This window comes from Rhineura floridana, chromosome 1, assembly GCF_030035675.1.
Source record: "Rhineura floridana isolate rRhiFlo1 chromosome 1, rRhiFlo1.hap2, whole genome shotgun sequence".
Taxonomy (NCBI): domain Eukaryota; kingdom Metazoa; phylum Chordata; class Lepidosauria; order Squamata; family Rhineuridae; genus Rhineura; species Rhineura floridana.
The window spans coordinates 154329984-154349081 of record NC_084480.1 but is presented as its reverse complement, the minus strand read 5'-3'; the positions used below and the strand labels follow the sequence as shown (position 1 = coordinate 154349081).

Genomic DNA, 19098 nt, shown 5'->3' with positions numbered 1-19098 from the left:
TCACGAGCAGGATTTCAGAGGCCACGCCCTGGTGGAAACAGGAAAAGGTTTTTGAGCTAGATATTGGCCAGAGCCGTATTCTGGGATGGTGCAGCACAGGTGCTTGGGCTCCAGTGCCTCAGACGTTAAACAGGCTGATCCCCTCCCCAGGCCAGAGTGACACTGCTGCACTCAGATCTTTTTCAGATTAACATTATGGCAGCCAAGTCATCAAAAATAGAGCTATGCTGTTGCCACTGCTGCTCCACGCAGTGTAATCAGAATAAAGTGTATCAATGCCCTCAAACTCAGGAGTCCCCATGTGATTACTGTTAAGTGTAAGCCCACTCCTCTCTCCCTCCAGGTGATGGAAAGTTTATTGCACAGCTCCCTTTCCCTGTTTAAGGATCCAAATTCACTTCTTCCTCTCCTCGCCCCACTCCCCCAAGGATTGCTTGAATATTAGGTTCAGGCTATCTTCATCCCAGCCTTGGTACGATCATTTCATTCCAGAAGAAAGACACTCTTGGGCAGGCCCACAACATGTGAATCAAAGTGCCATGCATCTCCAGCATAAAGCTAATTTTCTTTTCAAATTGTCTCTGTGGACAATTACCCAGAATATGAATTTCCATTGCATTAATCTCAGATTGAGATCAAGTAAGGATGTTTGGATATGCTGCTTTCCACCTTCCCTGGAACAATGGGCTCTTCTTTTCCTTATCTTAGGTCTCCCTTTTGGCTAAAATGTTAGTTTATATCAGTCTATGATAGAAGTATTGTGGACTGGGCATCCCCAAAGTTACTTCAAGGTTTAAAAGAAGTACAGGAGGCTTGCACACTGACTACACACAGATTGGGGGGCATCTCGGGGTGGGGAGGCAGGGAAGGCTATACAGCCTTCAGACCTATGCCTTCCTTATTTGGCCTCCAGCATACCCATTTTCTTAATTTAAGAAAATCCCTTTTCAGCCCTGCTGATGTCAGAGCTCTGACACTGATAGGGTCTTGGCAGTGGAAGCGCTGCAGTGGTGAAGAAGGGGCATCTACCATCAGATGTCGCCCTCTGAGGTTCTCTCTCTCCCCACAGAGGAGATCCAATGTACCTATAGCCTAGGGTGCCTTTCTAGGGACCAAAGGATTGCACGATTAGTGTTGCCAGCTACCTTGGGGGTGGAGGTGGAGGCTCTGCCAAAGATATATTATACTAAATGAATAAATACATGTAAAAATATGATAAAACCTCATTGCTTCTTGGAGTGGCCACTGGTGGGAATTTCTCCCACCCTACTCTGGAGAAGTCTCTCTTTATTGTTTACTGGAAGGTGGGTTTGTTTTTAAGGATGCTACCCCTGACTGTATGTTTTAAATTTTGTTAAGGGCATGGTTACAATAACTGGGACTACTCTGGCTAATGACATTCCAAAGAACTATGTTAAGGACTGGATTTAGTTTGTGTTTATAAAAATCTATTCATGATAATTAATGGTAGAGTAAGTTGGGGAAAATGCCCAAAGATTGGAGTTAAAGGATCAGGTAGATTAGACAACACCTGAGAGCCCACTGTCTTCAGGGAAAGGCTAAATGGATGTCCACAGTAAGGGGTGTAGCAGGGCATGCACAATACCTTGGTTTCCATGTTGTTGAGCGTGCCCAGCAGTATTCTCAAAATTGGCTGATGGGGTCAGTGGCATATACACATTGATTCCCAGATCTAGAAAAGTATGATATAAGAGGAAGACAGGGACAGATAAAGATAACTGATGAATAAACTGAAGATTAAAAACAAAACACCCATGCATGTCAATAATGCAAATAAAAATCTATGCAAAATGCTGTCTTAGATCAAGTTTTAACTATAAGACAGTATCTGTACCTTTGCCACTGACTATCAAGTGATTTTCAGCAGTTCCTTCAGGCTCTATTGCAGCCTTTCCCAACCAGTGTGCCTCCAGATGTTGTTGGACCACAATTCCCATCTTTCCTGACCATTGGCAATGCTGGCTGAGGCTGATGGGAGTTGTGGCCCAACAACAACTGGAGGCACACTAGTTGGGAAAGGCTGCTCTATTAAGTCCCTGCTGTCCAAACTTTCACTCTTAAAACACTATTGATCCAATTACAGGTGGATGTGTGGATTATCAATGATAAAAGCAGGAAAAATCAAATGATTTTCTGATTTTTGCTTCAGTGTTCAAGAATCCTAACTCTCCCAGGTCAAATTCCCTTATCAATACAGAACAAACTAGATGGACTGTTCCAGATGTAAATAGCATGATAGAGTTGCAAAAAAATTGCCTTAATTCTTAAATCTGAAGAGACTATGCAGCTGATATATCCAATACACTTGAAATATCCATTTGGAGAAAAAACATCTGTCCTGCCAGAGTGAATGAATACATGGACTAATAAGTCCCAAATAATTTTGGTTTTCCTATAAGCAACCAAAGGACATTGTTTATGGCCTGGAATCTCGATTCATGGATGCCAATGTGTATAAATCAAACTTCAAATATATAAAGCTAGGTATAAGTACTCCACTGAAAAATAAAACCGATCAAGAAGGCTTTTAAAAACAGTTCAGATTTAGAGGTATGATCAGGTTTTTAAATTCTCTACAGACAATGCACCCCCTTATTGCCTGCACCCAGAGCGGACTGATCCCACCGCTTTGCCCTCAATACGCCACTGCAACAAAATTAACTCTAGTTAGGAATGTTTCTGTATTTTCTGTAACTACTTGCTGGGATTCCAGATTTTTAAAATACTGTGTAACATTTCTAATCTGAATGCCAGGTTCTTTAAGAAAACAACTAAAGAAGCTCACTTCCTCTTCCTGAAACCAGAAGCCAATAGGTTAGTACCTTGAGGCTACAGCCTCCTCTTCTGCCTGGGATCACTGGGGATTGGCCTACAACTTCTAACTTCACTGGCAGAGATGCTAATTTAAGAATGGAAGGAGAAGAGGCCAAGGTGCTCCTCTCCCATCCAGGCAGGTGCTGCCGCCTGCGGCCTCACTCTGGCCCAAAGGTAAGCTTTTCCCCTTGGAAACAAGTGTGTGGAAAATCAGGCCCCAAGTGGGCAGTCGTTTGAAGGATGAGCCCAATTCATTTTGGGGAAGAAGAAGTTGCTGGATTCCATCCTTGGAAAACTCCAACCAAGGAATGCAAAGGGATGTGTGTGTACATGTATAGACCTGCCTCTCCACATTTCTCCCTCAAGGAATTCTGAGCACTGTAGTCTGCTAAGGGGTGCTGGAATTGTAACTCTGTGAGGGGTAAACTACAGTGCCCAGAATTCTTTGAGGAGCAAAATATGCTTCAGATTTATTTATTTATTACATTTATATACCACCCCATAGCTGAAGCTCTCTGGGCAGTTTACAGCAATTAAAAACAATATAAACAAATAAAGAAATTTCAAACACAAAAAACAATTTAAACAAAAACACAATTAAAACAAATTAAAAACAATTTAAAAACCACTGCTTCCGATGTGTTTTAAAGGTATATTCAGGCAGGGGAAACATATGGTAATAGAATGTGCATATGGAATTATCGGTTGTCTCACAGGCCTAGCATTGAGAGAGAGAGACTGTAATCATAGTGTGACATATGCGGACTTCAAGGGTTTAGACTGTATATGGACTTCTAAGGAGTTTTGAAATCAAGCAAATCTTCCCATTTTAATGAATGACTTCTGTCACCTCCAGGCTAGGCCTAATGTTCTGAAATTTATGTGACAAACCTTAAGGGACAGAAAAACAAACTGTTCCAGGATTGTTTTAAAAATAGTTTCCTTCTCTTCATGCAATTTTTCTTCCCTTTCAGGTGCAAGAGGACATGAGAAGAAGGTGAGAACATAAATGTTTCCGCTCCAATCATTATGCACACTTGCTAAGCAAAAGAGAAGTGTGAATTAAGGGGTAGAAAGGGGTGAGATAAGCTGCCATGCACAGACTGTGTCAGAGGGGAAAAATAGAAGAACTGATAATGAAGGGATTTTGCCAGACAGGTTTCTCATTATGAATATGTTGGGATTTTTTTGGGGGGGGGCACCTTTACATACACACAGCTGCTTTTTTTTAAAACCCACATCAGAGTTCTTTCCCTTTTTTTTTTTTTACTTTAGATCTGGTAAGATAATTCTGCAGTCTCAATGTGGCCTATGACCCCATTCTGCTCTGATGAATCCAAGGCTATGAGGTCCTTTTCATAGGTACTACTGCTAAACCATGTATACCCCCATCCTGTATCTGTGCATTTGTGTGTGTGTGTGTGTGTGTGTGTGTGTGTGTTGGCATTTGTTTGTATTGAATTTCATTTTGTTAGTTACAGCTCATTTTCCCATTGCATCTTGGTCATTTTGAAAATTATTCCTATCTTCTGAGGTGTTAGCTGTCCCTCCCACCTTTGTGCCATCCACACATTTAATAAGAATTCCCTGAATTCACTTCACCGAAGCCACTGTTAAAAATCTTGGAGAGTACCATGCCCAAGACAGAGCCCCTCATACATCCCATTTGAAACCTCCCTCAAGTTTGATGAGGATTCATTGACAAGCACTCTTTGAGTATAGTTTTACAGCCAGCAGTGAATTCATCTGATAGGCTTATCATCTATCTCACATTTAGCTAGTTTGCTAACCGAGGGCTTATCCAAACGGAGCGGGATAATCCACGGTTTCCATATTCGGTTTGTCATCTGATAATTCTCACTTTGCCTTTTAGTTCGCTCTTTCCCAATTAAAAAAAAACGCTTTTTTGCACCCGCACACGCAGCGGTAAGACCCCTACATTCTTTTCGCTTTTTCCAAGCTCTGCCTCTAAAACCTCCCTCTATCAACCAATTGGTCAGCAAAAAAATTACATATGCTCCTCTCCCCCTTTGCAACGAAGCACAATATGGCTGTAAAGGAGTTCTTGCCTCGGAAGGAAAGGCTGCTGGTCGGTTTCACGCCTGCCTTGTTTGTATTTGTGATATTATGCTTAAATGAATGTATGCTTTTCTGCCTTTATTGATATTTAAGGAGATACACACGCTGGCAATTGCACTTATTTCTCCAAAAAAGCAAGAAATGTGTCACACACACCCCTTCTCCCTTTCCTTCCCAGGGAGAATGAAATTGACAAAGCTTTCTGGAGCAGGCTTGAAACCGACCAGCAGCCCGTTTCTTGTTTGTATTTGGAATATTACACTTAAACCAATGTATGCTTTTCTGATTTGAAGCAAAAACCCCAGCAAGTAGAATGAAATTGACAAAGCTTTCTGGAGGCAGGCTGAAACCGACCCCTCCCCCCTTTCTCGCTTGCTGTGCATTGCAGATCTCACCCAGAGCGGCCGCCCAGTTTGCAGGCTGGCAAAAAATAAAATGCATCTGCACAGTAGTTGCAGACCCCTCCCCAACACCCCACCATTGTGATGATTGGTTCAATTTTCCTGGGCTTATTCTTGCACATGCGCAAAAGTGCAGATACGTGATTGGCTGGAATGAGGAGAAGGGGGAAGGGGAAACGCCCAAGAACCGCCCATCAGCTGTAAAGTCCGCGGTATTGCATCCTAACTCCTGAAGGCACAGCGGATGATTCCTGATTTTAAACAGCAAATCGCATTTTTGCCGGTATTGCAAGGAGCGGATTTAACCCACAAATATGCATAACAGCGCGAGACGTCATTTGGACGACCAAAAAATAATGAACACACATTTTGCAGTCATCTGGATGAGTCCCAAGATATCATATGCTTTGCTGAAGTCAAGATAAATTGCATTCATAGCATAGCCACAATCTGCTGAACTAGAAGCCTGATCCAAAAAAGAAAAGAAAAAAAGTACAATTAATCTGGCTGGATTTGTCAAATTCATGCTGGGTTCTGCCAATCACCGCACTGTTATCAAGATGCTTACAAACTAACTCCTTTACTGTATGTTCTAGTATCTGCCCCAGCATCAAACTCAAGACTCACCAGTCTGTATTTTGGCAAATTTTCCACCCCCTGTCCCTTTTGAAGACTGGGACTATACGCCTGTCTCCAGATTTGTGGCATTTCACATGCTCTCTAGTATCTACTAATTATTATTGTTACTGTTTATTATTATTATTATTATTAGTAGTAGTAGTAGTAGTAGTAGTAGTAGTAGTAGAGAGGCAGTGTGGCGTAGTGGTTAAGGTATTGGACTACGACCTGGGAAACCAGGGTTCGAATCCCCACAAAAAGCTCAACAGGCTTTTTGTGCAGCCACACTGGCTTTTTTAAAGATGTTTCCCATGAAGTTCACTGGGTGACCTCGGGCCAGTCACTGCCTCATGAAAACCCTATTCAGAGGGTCGCCATAAGTCGGAATCGACTTGAAGGCAGTGCATACATACATACATACACAATAGTAGTAGTAGTATACATTTCTATCCCACCCTTCCTTCCAGAAGGAGCCCAGGGCAGCAAACAAGAGGCAAAACACTAAAAACATCTTAAACTATCTTAAAAACAAAACATCTTATAAACATAATTTAAAAAAAAAATCTTCAAAAGCAATTCCAAAACAGACATAGACAGGAACAAGATCTTTACATACAAAGGTTTGTTGAAAGAGGAAGGTCTTTAGAGGGTGCTAAAAAGATAACAGAGATGGCACCTGTCTAATAGTTAAGGGGAGGGAACACAAGACCCTATGAAGAGCCCTGCTGCATCAGACGAAAGGCCCATTTTGTTCAGCATCCCCTTCTCACAGATGCTCATGGGAAGGCCTCAAGAAGGACCAGAGTGCAACATCACTCTCCCTACTTGTGCTCCCCCACAATGGGTATCCAGAGGAATATTGCCTCCAACATGGGAGGTAGTCGTCATGACCAGTAGCCATTGATAGGCTTCATATACACAGAAGTTTTGAGAGTACATTAGCAAGTTCTGTTAGTGCCCTATGATTCAATTCATCTGCCCTGAAGATTGTAACATATTTAAGGAAGGTAATTCCTCACCAGCTCCTTATTGAACTTGAATGGCAAACTTGACCCCTTACCAGTGACACAACTTATGCAACACGGGCAAAATAGGAGTTGAGCAGTTCTGCATTCTCCTTTTCACACCTTAGCACTGTCCTTACTGAGCAGCAGATGTACCCTGTCTTTCCTCTTCCTTCCAATATATCTGAAAAAGGCCCTTTCTCTTGGCATCTCTCATCAGCTCATTCTGAGCAGGTTACCTGCCAGTGTGTCACCACTGCCTGAGCTACTCGTCCCCCGTGGTTTTCAGCTCAACAGGCTTTTTGTGCAGCCACACTGGCTTTTTTAAAGATGTTTCCCATTTTTTTCTTTCTGATTGGAACAGTTTGTGGTTGTGCCCTTAGTAACTTTTCATTCAGGAATTCCCACCCAGGCTCCAAGAATGATTTCTCTGCTTCTGTACAGCAATCAAGTCAGAGCTTGGAAGTAACTAGTTACAAGTAACAAATTACTTGTAATTTATTACTTTTTTGAGTAACATGTGGGTAACTTCATTACATTTTGCTGGTAATAGAACGAGTAGTAACTTCATTACTTTTATTGTAATGTTTCCAGCATTATGTTATGTCATTCTGTTAATCTTATGGATAAAAGAAATTATTCTACTACCCTCTGTGTAGTGTGTGCTTATTTTTAATGTTGTTTTAGGCTACTTAGATGTGCAGCAGCCAAGGCCAGCACCTTGTAGGCAATTTCTTTTTTAAAAAAGTAACTAAAATATAATTGTAGCAATAACTTTTGCGTAAAAGTAAAGTAATCAGTTACTTTCAGAGCAATTGCAATTGTAATGGTAATTACTACTTTTTTTGGGCCATGTAACTGTAATTTACTACTTTTTAAAAGTAATGTTCCAAGCTCTGAACCATGGCACATTTTGACTTTATTATTTATTTGAAATATTTATATATCTCTTATTCTGAAAATATCTCATGGCTGTTTACAATAAAATCCATCCATAATGCAATAACAATATAGTAAGTCTAGCAGTATTAACAGTCAGTACAAATTTGATCTTAAAAAACTGTGACCAATAGCTGGCATCAATAGGCAGCAAAGGCCTCAATGAATAGGTAGGTTCTCAGCATGCACCACTGTTGATGCTCACATTATTTCTAAGAGGTGATTATTCCAAAGAGTGTCACAGCAAAGAGGACACTCCTCTGGCTGCCACAAGATGATTTTCTGCAGACTGTAGTACAGGAGGACCTCAGTGGATGACCTTAAACATGGCCTGGTAGCAAACTGGCAGCCGGTGCACTTCTTTCAATAATGGTGTTCTGTGCCTGCAAACAGGAGGTCCACTCAGCAACCTACCAACCCCACTCAGAGCACAATTCACTGCTTGAGTTTTGAGGTTACCAATGCGTATGTCACTGTGGCAGATCTTATCCCTGTCCAGGAACATCCATAACTGCCGTACCTGCCTAAGCCGGTAGCACATGGGCCTCTAGGGACCAAAAAAGAGCCAGAAGCACCTGCTCCTGTGTACCTGCTCCCATGCTATGTACCTGTGCCTTCAGATGAAGCACAGCTATATTGAGAACAGGCAAATCCTAAAACTGGGAACCACCCACCCACAAGGACTCCATCTTGCTAGGATTCAGTTTTGGTATACTGGCCCTCATCCGGTACACCACTGCATCCAGATACCGATCCAGAGCTTGCATAGCTACAGCTGACTCGTATGTAACAGAGAAACAGAGCTGGGTATCATCAGCAGATGGACGACACTGCACTCCAAATCCCTTAATGACTGCTCCCAATGGCTTCATATACAGTAGATGTTAAGCAGCATGGGGGAGAAGATGCTGGGGGGGGAGATATAGTCAGTCATGCTAATCTCTGAAACTGGCCTTGTATGTATGAGTGTGTGTATGTATGTACTGCCTTCAAGTTGATTCTGACTTATGGCGACCCTCTGAATAGGGTTTTCATGAGGCTGAGAGGCAGTGACTGGCCCAAGGTCACCCAGTGCACTTCGTGGCTGTGTGGGGATTCAAACCCTGGTCTCCCAGGTCATAATTCAACACCGTAACCACGACACCACACTGGCTCTCTGTACGTATGAGTGAAACCACTGTAACACAGTGCTTCCCATTTCCCAACTTACCAAGCTAGAGCAGCAAGATTCCATGATCAATGGCATCAAAATTGAGCAAGAGTAATATGGTCACACTCCCCTGGTCCTTCCTCATTAATGTCATCTACCACAGCAACCAAGGCTGATTCAGTTCCAATACCAGATTGCCACCCAGACTGAAATGGGTCCAGATAACCAGTGTCCTCCAAGAGTGCTTGGAGCTGGGCTGCCATCATTCTCTCAAGCACCTTCCCCCCAAAGGCACCTCTGCGTCCATGGTGTTGTTTTTTCAGGAGCAGCCCCACTTCTACCTCTCTAAGGGCAGCAGATACTGCTCCCTCACATAGTGACACATTTCACACCCTGAACTTACTTGGTCAACCCCCCTCACAGCTAGTTCAAATTAGCCATGATGGGTAAAGGTCAAGAAGGTAAGTGATTGGCTGAATTGCTCCAAGCAGCTTATCCACCACCTCAGGCCCCAAAAGCTTAAATTGTTCTCACATAATTGGGCCGGAAAGTGCATTGGTCACCTCACCCAAACCTGTCAAAACTATGGCATCCAAGTCATCAAGGAGGCAAGGAAATTTATCCTCAAAGTGTCCAGCAAATCTGTCACAGCAGAGCTCCAAGGGTTCCAGCACCCCATTCACTGGGGAAAATGTTCATAAGCTTTGTACCACTTAGAAGAGCTCTGCTAGAAGGCTACTTGAGGATGCGATGGAGGCAGTAAAGTAAGCCTTCTTTGCTGCCTTCACTGCCATACAATAGGCACTATTATATGCTCCAGCACAGGTTCAGTCATCTTCATGGTGAGTTCTACTCCATATGTGCTCTAGCCATCATCCAGCCTGTGTCATTGCCTGCAGCTCCCCTGAGCAACGTGGACTCCACAGCTATGGAGAGGGCACTCAGGAGAAGTTACATCAATGGCCCACTACACAGAATCATAGAATAGTAGAGTTGGAAGGGGCCGATAAGGCCATCATCTCCAACCCACTGCTCAATACAGGAAATCCAACTTAAAGCATACCTGACAGGTGGCTACATCTCACTATTCCACAGCAGGACTAAGACCTTGACCATATTGCCAGCTCTGTCTGCCAGAAAATCCCCCAGGGCATTTAGGAATCCATCTGATTCCATAGGTCTCCAAGGAGGGACCATCTTAATGAGTTTCCTACCACCACAGGGGGAGAACTTTTAGCCCAAACCTCACTAGGAAATGGCCTATGAGAGGAGAGTCATCCGAATCCCTCCCAAGACATCCAGAACACCCTCCCCACACTTCTGAATAAAAATACAGGTAAGATGGCACAGTCACAGCAATTGTGCTATTTATTCTAAGATATTCATCTACCATAAAACTTGGACACCAGTTGCACATGAGGGTGGAAAGAAAAGTGCCTGCCCTGAAGTGATGGGAGCTTTGGCTAGTCTCCCTTTTCTGTTTAAAAAAATTACACTCATTCTTCTGCTTTATACGTTAATAGGGCAAACTAGGTATAACAGATTTCAGATAGCTTACTACTATAAAGGAAATGAATTTATTAATATTTACAACTCTTTATGAGCAAACATTTAAATATTTAAGATTGAGGGGGTATTTTAGAGCTAAATAAATTTATTAGTATTTAAAGATAATTTGTACATTTAAGAAAAATAGATCAATATTTATCACGTATTTTAACAATATGATGAAATGTGACTGTGATATTAAAGGTTTTTATTATCATAGAAATATTGAAAGGTTTATATAGTAGGATGTGTTATATTATATAATATTCTTACCAATATTTGTATTATCGTTCAGAGTTTGTATGGCATGTGTAATGTCTATATTCATTCAATAAAATAATGTTTAAAAAATAACGGGGCAAACTGATGGACAGAAGCATGTCTGTCCTCATCACATCTCATTTGACCATTAGTCTTTCTTGGTCCAGCCGTCACTGAATGTCACTCATTTTGAAAAATGTGTTATCAAACATTTTCTACCATTATTTCCACACTTTCCTCTTGTAGGGATTTATATAGAATCATCTATAGAACGACTTCAGTACCCAATGGTGTCATGAGCAAACTATCCATTTATTCCTATTCTCTGCTTCTTCTTCTTTTACCAGTTAGTCACCATTCCACAAGGAAGACTTTGGTGAGGGACTTTGACTTTGTCAAAAGCCTTTTGAAAGCCCGAGCAGACATTTATCTATTGCATCACCTCATCCACGTGCTTACTGACACACTCCGTTCAAGTACCACTTCAATTCAAACATCACATGAACCCAGTATTAAAGGAAACATAACAATGGTTTGGCATATCACATTGACAATCCATGATTTGTAATCAAAGAGCAAACCAGCAACCATGGTTTGAAGTGGCTTGTGCAAATTATGTTTTATGAAGATGTCTGAATTGACAAGTCATAGATTCTTCAAAAATTATGCCTTTAGAGAGTGACATTCTTGAAGGAAAGTGTTCTCTCTCTTTCTCTGATATAGCATTTTCTTTTTCCATCCACCCTTTCATTAATCCATCCCCATTCCCATACTTTACTTCCATCCAGATCTCCCCAATCACACACTTCCAGGCCTGCCACTTAGCACATTCACGTTCCATTCTGTTTTTCCTTCAGTACTTGGGGCATCTCTCTTCCAGCCCAGCATGGAAATGCGGTAGGAGGACACATTCAGAGTCTGCAAAAATAAAATGTGTGTGTGTGTGTGTGTGTGGGAAAGATAGAGAGGCAGTGCTGAAGGAGAGGCTGACAGAGGGGAGGCTGCAAGTCAGAACGAAGAGACGGCAGTGAACTTAATGGCGAGAGGTGGGAAATTTAAATAAGAAAAGTAGCTCTATATGAAACTATGATTTGACTTGATTTCTGGATTAAGCCTGTGTATGCACAGTTATAGGTTTTTGCATATAGATCTGCTGTTTTCTGTGCAGCAGTTTTCCACATAGGATCAAACATCCAGATTCAGCAAGCTGGAATTGTATGAGTCCAGAACAGAGTGAGATGCTTATACTGTTCAGTGTAAAGAGAATTGTCCCAATACAGTGGACTCATTAGCTTAAGTCAGACATCATATCTGTGCACATGTCAGTGTACTGAATTTATTGGGCACACCAGGGCAATATTATTATTATTATTATTATTATTATTATTATTATTATTGACTTAGCTTAAAGATGGTCCCAGGCTGTGGTCTGAAGGCACATGAGGCCACCACCTTGCTGAAGCGGAGCAGGTCTGGGTCTCATCAGTGCCTGGATGGGTGACTGCCTGGAAACCACATGTCTGCCACCTTGGCTTTTATTATGAAGGAAAAGTGGGGTATAAATGTAAGAAATAAATAATAAATTAATAAATAAAGAGGGGACATATTTTCAGGAACATTATCTTCAGGTAATGATTTAGCTTTTATAAATTAATTTATTGCTAGAAGTCTCGAGCCCTTCTTTGTGACATGCCACCATTCTATGTGGAGGGATTTGTTGGCAGGGAAGGGGTATGGAAAAGCATTTCATCCTGCAAGCGCCTGCAGCGATAGAGCCAGGGCACCTCAGAGACAAGTGGGACCCTGAACAGGTTTTGATCGACTGACTACGGTTTTTGTGCAAGGGCTGCTTTGAGGAACTGCCTTGAAGAAGAGAACTCTGTTTCAAAATAACTTTGTTTCCAGACCATAATCAGCACAACACTTCACTCCTGCACATTTTCATATTTTTATTATCATCATTGAGGTGTCCTCTTAGTTGCTGACAAGTTTTTAGAAGCAAACAAAAAAGGAACCGACCAGAATACAGAAAAATCACTCGTTTTATTTTTATCACCATATTCACGGTGAATATTGTGCGTTAACCTGTAAGTGGTGGAAACTAGCAGGAAGGGGCTGAGGCTTTCCTCTAGGACATTAAAGAGTATAAACATGGTTATTTATTTATTTATTAAATTTGTATCCCGCCCTTTCTCCCAGCTGGAGCCCAGGGCGGCATGACTATGATTATGAATTTAAACAAAATGGCAGTAATGGATATTCAGTAGTTTGTCAAATATTTTAATTTGGTTTAAGGGAAAAATTGGTTTAATTTTTATATACATGAGTAGTGACGTTTGCTGTTAATACTGTTGACATAGACTCACCCTTTTGTTTGATGTCCACGAAGCAACTCTTAGGTAAACTGACTGCTTGGAAGTGCCCTCCCCTCTTACTTCCTGCTAGGTGTGAGGGTTTGAGGTACCATTTCAAGCTCTGAACCTCATTCTCAAGATGTCTGGAGTTCTCAGATAGAGGGGGCAGAATCCAGGGGTGGGGGACCTTTTTCTGTTTTGCCATTTGTTCCCTCCTGTGCCCATCAGGCTCCACTTCTCAGGCACCTGGGAGGGGTGGACAAACTGCAAGCCAATTTCATGTGAGTTGCAAGGAGGAGTGGGAGAGACAGAGAGAAACAAAGAGAGGTGTTTCACCCACCATTGGCTTCAGCCTCCCCCCAACAGATTAACCCCAAGAAATGCAGCAGGAAAACAGATCATTCGCATGTACACACCTCTGCACATGGTCATCTGCCATACCTTTTGGTTGCTGCCACTTAACGACAAAAGACATTGGAAACATTGTGCTATGTCCTCTGGAAGCACACTGGGTTGAAGGTAGTCCTAATCAAAATCCATTTCACTGTTTTGAGCTAACTTTCGTTGCTTCGTGCACTTAATCTTTCCACATAGTAAAATCGTCATGTAGTCATTGCTGAGGCATACGAAAGAACTTCAAATACACACATCCCTTTCAAATTTAAAGGGGGAGCTACGCTCAGGCCCAGACCCAAACTGAGAAGGGCAGTTCATCATCCTGAGGGGAGGTAACTCTCTCTCTCTCTCTCTCTCTCTCTCTCTCTCTCTCTCTCTCTCTCTCTCTCACACACACACACACACACACACACACACACACACACACACACACACACACACACACAGCTAGAGATGTGAAGGTCTGTAATAAAACTGGAAACATTAGAGAAAAATTGTTTCCTCCCATTCCCCCCTCAATTTTTCCAGTCACCCCCCCCAGAAAAAAATGATTCCCCCACCTCATTTTTTCTCCAAGTCCCCACATCTCTATCCAGGACTTCTTCACATAAACAGATATACTGACTTTATACTAGGCTTGCTACAAGCCGATTAAATAAATTTTAATTGATTAATCAGCTGCTTTTAGTTAATTAAGGATTAAATTTGCATAATATAAAATGAAGGAAATTCTGTATTTTTTGTAAATAAAAAGCATTGTACAATTGTGTGAGTACATGTGTGAATACACTGACTAGGCACTGTGAGATAAGCTGCAAAGGACTGTAGCGCAGAGCTTGGAAAAGTTACTTTTTTGAACTACAACTCCCATCAGCCCAATCCAGTGGCCATGCTGGCTGTGGCTGATGGGAGTTGTAGTTCAAAAAAAGTAACTTTTCCAAGCTCTGCTGTAGGGAGATGCTCATCCCCTCCAATTTCTCTCCAGCTGTTGGGTATTCAGAGGTATACTGCCTCATGAAAATTCTGTTGCTTACTATGGTGACTTGCTGGACCATAGCAAAGGCACATCCCCAAAGCAGAAAGCTAGATGCTGCCAAGAAGCCCAGTTTCCCCTAAAGCTGCGTGATGCCTTGTTGTGCCTCTCTCTGACCACTCCTGCCCCAAAGAAACTGGCAGCTGGGTGTGTGACAAGTGGTATAAACAGACACAGAAGAACCTGAGAAGCACTGATGTTCCTATTCTCTCCCACACTTTGCACATGCAGATTGGGAAAGGAAGGGCATTAGAGAAAGAGATGAACACATTTGTGCTAGCCCTGGTTCAAAACCAGCAAGGCAGTATCCATCCTATCTGCACGGCCACTATCCAGCAGGTTCCCATTGTGAAACAACAACTTACCTCTCATCGTTTCCTCAGCAAAGAAGTCTTTCTAGATTCCCTCCACCACCAAATGATTTAGACATATTACTGTGGGATCCAGACACAGGATGAGCTCAATATATGAATGGCATCCAACTCTCTCTCTACTTTCCATCTCAGGCTAAGGAAGCTGTTGAAGTTCTGGATCGGCATGTGGCATCAGCAATGGACTGGTTGACGCTGAACTCATTAATGTTTATTCCAGACAAGACAGAAGTGCTCTTTGTCAGTAGAATGGCAGATCAGGGAATAAGGGGTGGACCTGTCTTAGATATGGTTACACTTGCCTTGAAGATTCAGGTTCAAAGTCTGATTGTTTTCCTGCATCCATCTCTGTGCCTGGATATCCAGATCTCAGCCATGGCCAGTTATAGGGAGTGCGCTATGACCTTGTTTCAACAGTTTCATTTGCTCCCCATTTATTTTCAGGCACAATTCAAAGTTTGGGCCAGGTTACCTGAAGGAGTGCCTTCTCCCATATGAACTTGCTTTAAGTCTTGAGATCTTCCAGAGGGCCTTCCTCTCAGTCCCAACATTATCTAACGCATGTTTGGCAGGGACATGAGAAAGGACATTCTCCATTGCTGTGCTGAAACTTTGGAACTCCTTCCCTGGGGATGCCTGCTTAGCTCCCTTCTGCGATCAGGCAAATATATATATATATACATATATATACACACACACACACACACACACACACACACACACACACACACACACACACATATATACATATATACATATATATATATATATACACACACACATATATATACATATATATATATATATACATATATATATACATATATACATATATATATACATATATATATATCTATAGATATATATAGATAGATAGATATATAGATATATATATATAGATAGATATATAGATATATATATATTAAAATTAGATAGGCCTGTTGAGCTGACTTGACTTTTTTTTAAAAAAAAATGGCTCATCTTTGGGGTTGGAATCAGAATGTCATTTCTGTGTGAATGGAAGGGCTTCCATTTGTGGAAGGGACCAAGAGCCACTGGGAGAAGGCGGAGGTGGCAATCTCCTCTTACCAATATAGCTGCTCCCTCCCACCCTTTCTCCCAAACTCTTCAGGAGGTTTTCCAGTCTTCCAGAACAGCTTTTTTGGGGTACAGGTGGAAGGTGGAATTGGCAAAAACCGTCTCCTCCTTCTTCCTCTAGTGGGAGCGGCCCATGCTTTCTGAGTTCCCCTCAGAGGAACTCTGGATCCCAGCTATGGATGGGTGAGAAATTTGATCCAGTTTGCATTTCAAGCTTAATCTATCAAATCTGCACTTTCCAAAACAATATGAGAAGTGAGCCATCCTTTGAATTCACAGTAATCTGAATTTTGCAGTGCCGTTCGTCAACCAAACAATGTTTACAAATTGCAAGGGAAAAGTGTGCCTAAAAATGGATACATGAGTGAAAATAACATACAAAAATGCATTTTTGCATTTGGTGGTTGCATCCCAGCTCCAGGCTCTCTTGGATGAGACCGATTATCTGGATCCATTTCAATCGGGTTTCAGGCCCGGTTTTAACACTGAGACGGCCTTGGTCGCCCTGTACGATGACATTTGTCGGGAGAAAGACAGAGGGAGTGTAACCCTGTTGATTCTCCTTGATCTCTAAGCGGCTTTTGATACCATCGACCATGGTATCCTTCTGGAGAGGCTTGCGGATTTGGGAGTTGGAGGTACTGCTTGGCAGTGGTTCCGCTCCTATCCTGCAGGTCGTCTCCAGAAAGTAGTGCTTGGGGAGCACTACTTGATGCCCTGGGCGTTCCAATATGGAGTTCCACAGGGATCAGTTCTGTCCCCCATGCTCTTTAACATCTATATGAAGCCGCTGGGTGTCGTCATCAGGAGTTTTGGAGTGCGTTTTCATCAATACGTGGATGATACGCAGCTCTACTTCTCCTTTTCATCTTCTTCAGGTGAGGCTGTCAAGGTGCTAAACCGATGCTTGGCCGCGATAATGGACTGGATGAGAGCGAACAAATTGAAGCTCAATCCTGACAAGACTGAGATGCTGTTAGTAAATGGATCCCCTGATCAGATGATGGATGTTCGACCTGTTCTGGATGAGGTTACACTCCCCCTGAAGGAACAGGTGTGCAGCTTGGGAGTCCTTCTGGACGCATCTTTGTCACTTGAGGCACAGGTAGCCTCGGTGGCACGGAGTGCTTTTTACCAACTTAGGCTGGTGGCCCAGCTACGCCCATATCTGGACAGGGAACATCTTACTTCAGTTGTTCATGCTCTGGTAACCTCGAAATTGGACTACTGCAATGCACTATATGTGGGGCTGCCCTTGAAGACGGTTCGGAAACTGCAGCTCGTGCAGAATGCAGTGGCCAGATTAATAACCGGGACCAAGCGGTCGGAACATATAACACCGATTCTGGCCCGCCTGCACTGGCTGCCCATATGTTTCCGGGCCCGATTCAAAGTGCTGGTTTTAACCTATAAAGCCTTACACGGCATGGGCCCGCAATACTTGATGAAACATCTCTCCCGATATGAACCTACCCGTGCACTGCGCTCAACATCGAAGGCCCTCCTCTGGGTGCCTTCTCAGAGGGACGCCCGGAAGGCGACTACAAGAAAGAGGGCCTTCTCGGTGGTGGCCCCCGAAATATGGAACACCCTTCCTGATGAGGTTCGCCTGGCGCCTACATTATTATCTTTCCGGCGCCAGGTGAAAACCTTCCTCTTTGCCCAGGCATTTTAATATTTTAATATTTAATATTTTAGTTTTATGTACTCAATGTTCTTAACAGACAGTTATATGATATATCTTTTGTAATTTGATGACCACTTGGTTTTAAATTGTATGTGCAGTGCTTTTATTTTCATGTACACCGCCCAGAGAGCTTTGCTATGGGCGGTATAAAAGTTGAACTAATCAATCAATCAATCAATCAATCAATTATATGATGAGAAATGGCTTGCAAGCATCTGTACCTGAGGCAAAACTGTCTACAAAAATGTGTTTATTAGGATAAATTTGGACTAAAATGCTGGAAAATTTTCATGAAGATTTTTTTGGGGGGGGGGAAATCGCAAGTTGCTGCAGAAATGTGGAGAACTAAATTTAAGATTGGAAAAAAGAGAAATCGAGATAACCAAAATGGACAGACCTTTCCATCCCTAATCCCAGCAAACAGGTTTGTGTTTAGATTGGATTTATCTGCTCTTTTTAATTTTGTTGTTGGGGTGATGTCCAACCTTACCCATACTTAGAGTAGATCCATTGAAATCAGTGGTTATACTCTGAGTATATATCAGTGGATATCGCTCACTAACTTTTAAAAATTGCTGTATTATATTTTTGTCAGCCACCTTGAGTGGAGAAAGGCAGGATACAAACGGAAGTAAAGGAGTCTGCAGTTATTCTCCTTGCCTAACAGGGTTTTTCTGTTTCTTGAACAGTAGCCCCCAATGTCAACTGGAAAGCTGTTTGTGACAATGTGCCTGTCTACTAGTATGGATTGTGTGTGTCTGTGTGCCCTGTGCACACATGGATGTGTGTGTAAAAAAACACTGTACAAGTCTTTGAGGTTCCTAAGCTCTTTGGATTCTGTCCGTTGCATGGGATTCAAATCCTCAAGGCAACATTAAAGGAATCACCAAAACTGCAAGAATCCAATACTTCACAGGTGAAAACGGATACTCCTGTGCATGAGTACCTGGGTGGGGAGGGCTAGAAGTTAAATCCCAGTAAGATCTATGGAATCTACTTTTGAATGTTTTTGAAGCAGGCTCAAGGATCTAGTTTCATTATAGGTGACTGTAGTCTTCAATGTTAAAATTCAGGTTTAATTTACAAACAGGTTATAATTGAAATTTAAAATATTTTAAGCATTCAGTGCAATCAGTGAATCCATGTAGCTATATAAAATAAAAATATCTGTTTAATATTTTTAAGCAATAGACTTTCTATTGATCAGCATCAGAATAATAAAGTTAGGCTTCTTGACCAGGATTACTACTTGACTTTAAAATAAAGCCCACCCCCATCTCTCAGATTTTTCATAGGTATTCTATTATTTTAAAATTTAAACGTT

General features: G+C 42.1%; 1 protein-coding gene across 4 annotated transcripts in view; it reads right to left on the bottom strand.

Annotated features, from left to right (window-relative positions):
- The window catches only part of ADGRL3 (adhesion G protein-coupled receptor L3), an 852526-nt gene that overhangs the window by 6411 nt on the left and 827017 nt on the right, over window positions 1-19098 (bottom strand). The window contains exon 23 of one of the 4 annotated variants that reach the window (XM_061637965.1): window positions 1607-1693. The exons of 2 other annotated variants lie outside the window; for them this stretch is intronic. In XM_061637965.1, coding sequence (XP_061493949.1) covers window positions 1607-1693 — 87 coding nt within the window. Of the gene's footprint in view, window positions 1-1606; window positions 1694-19098 lie in introns of those variants that run through there. One more of the 4 variants, XM_061638001.1, reaches the window with a different exon arrangement.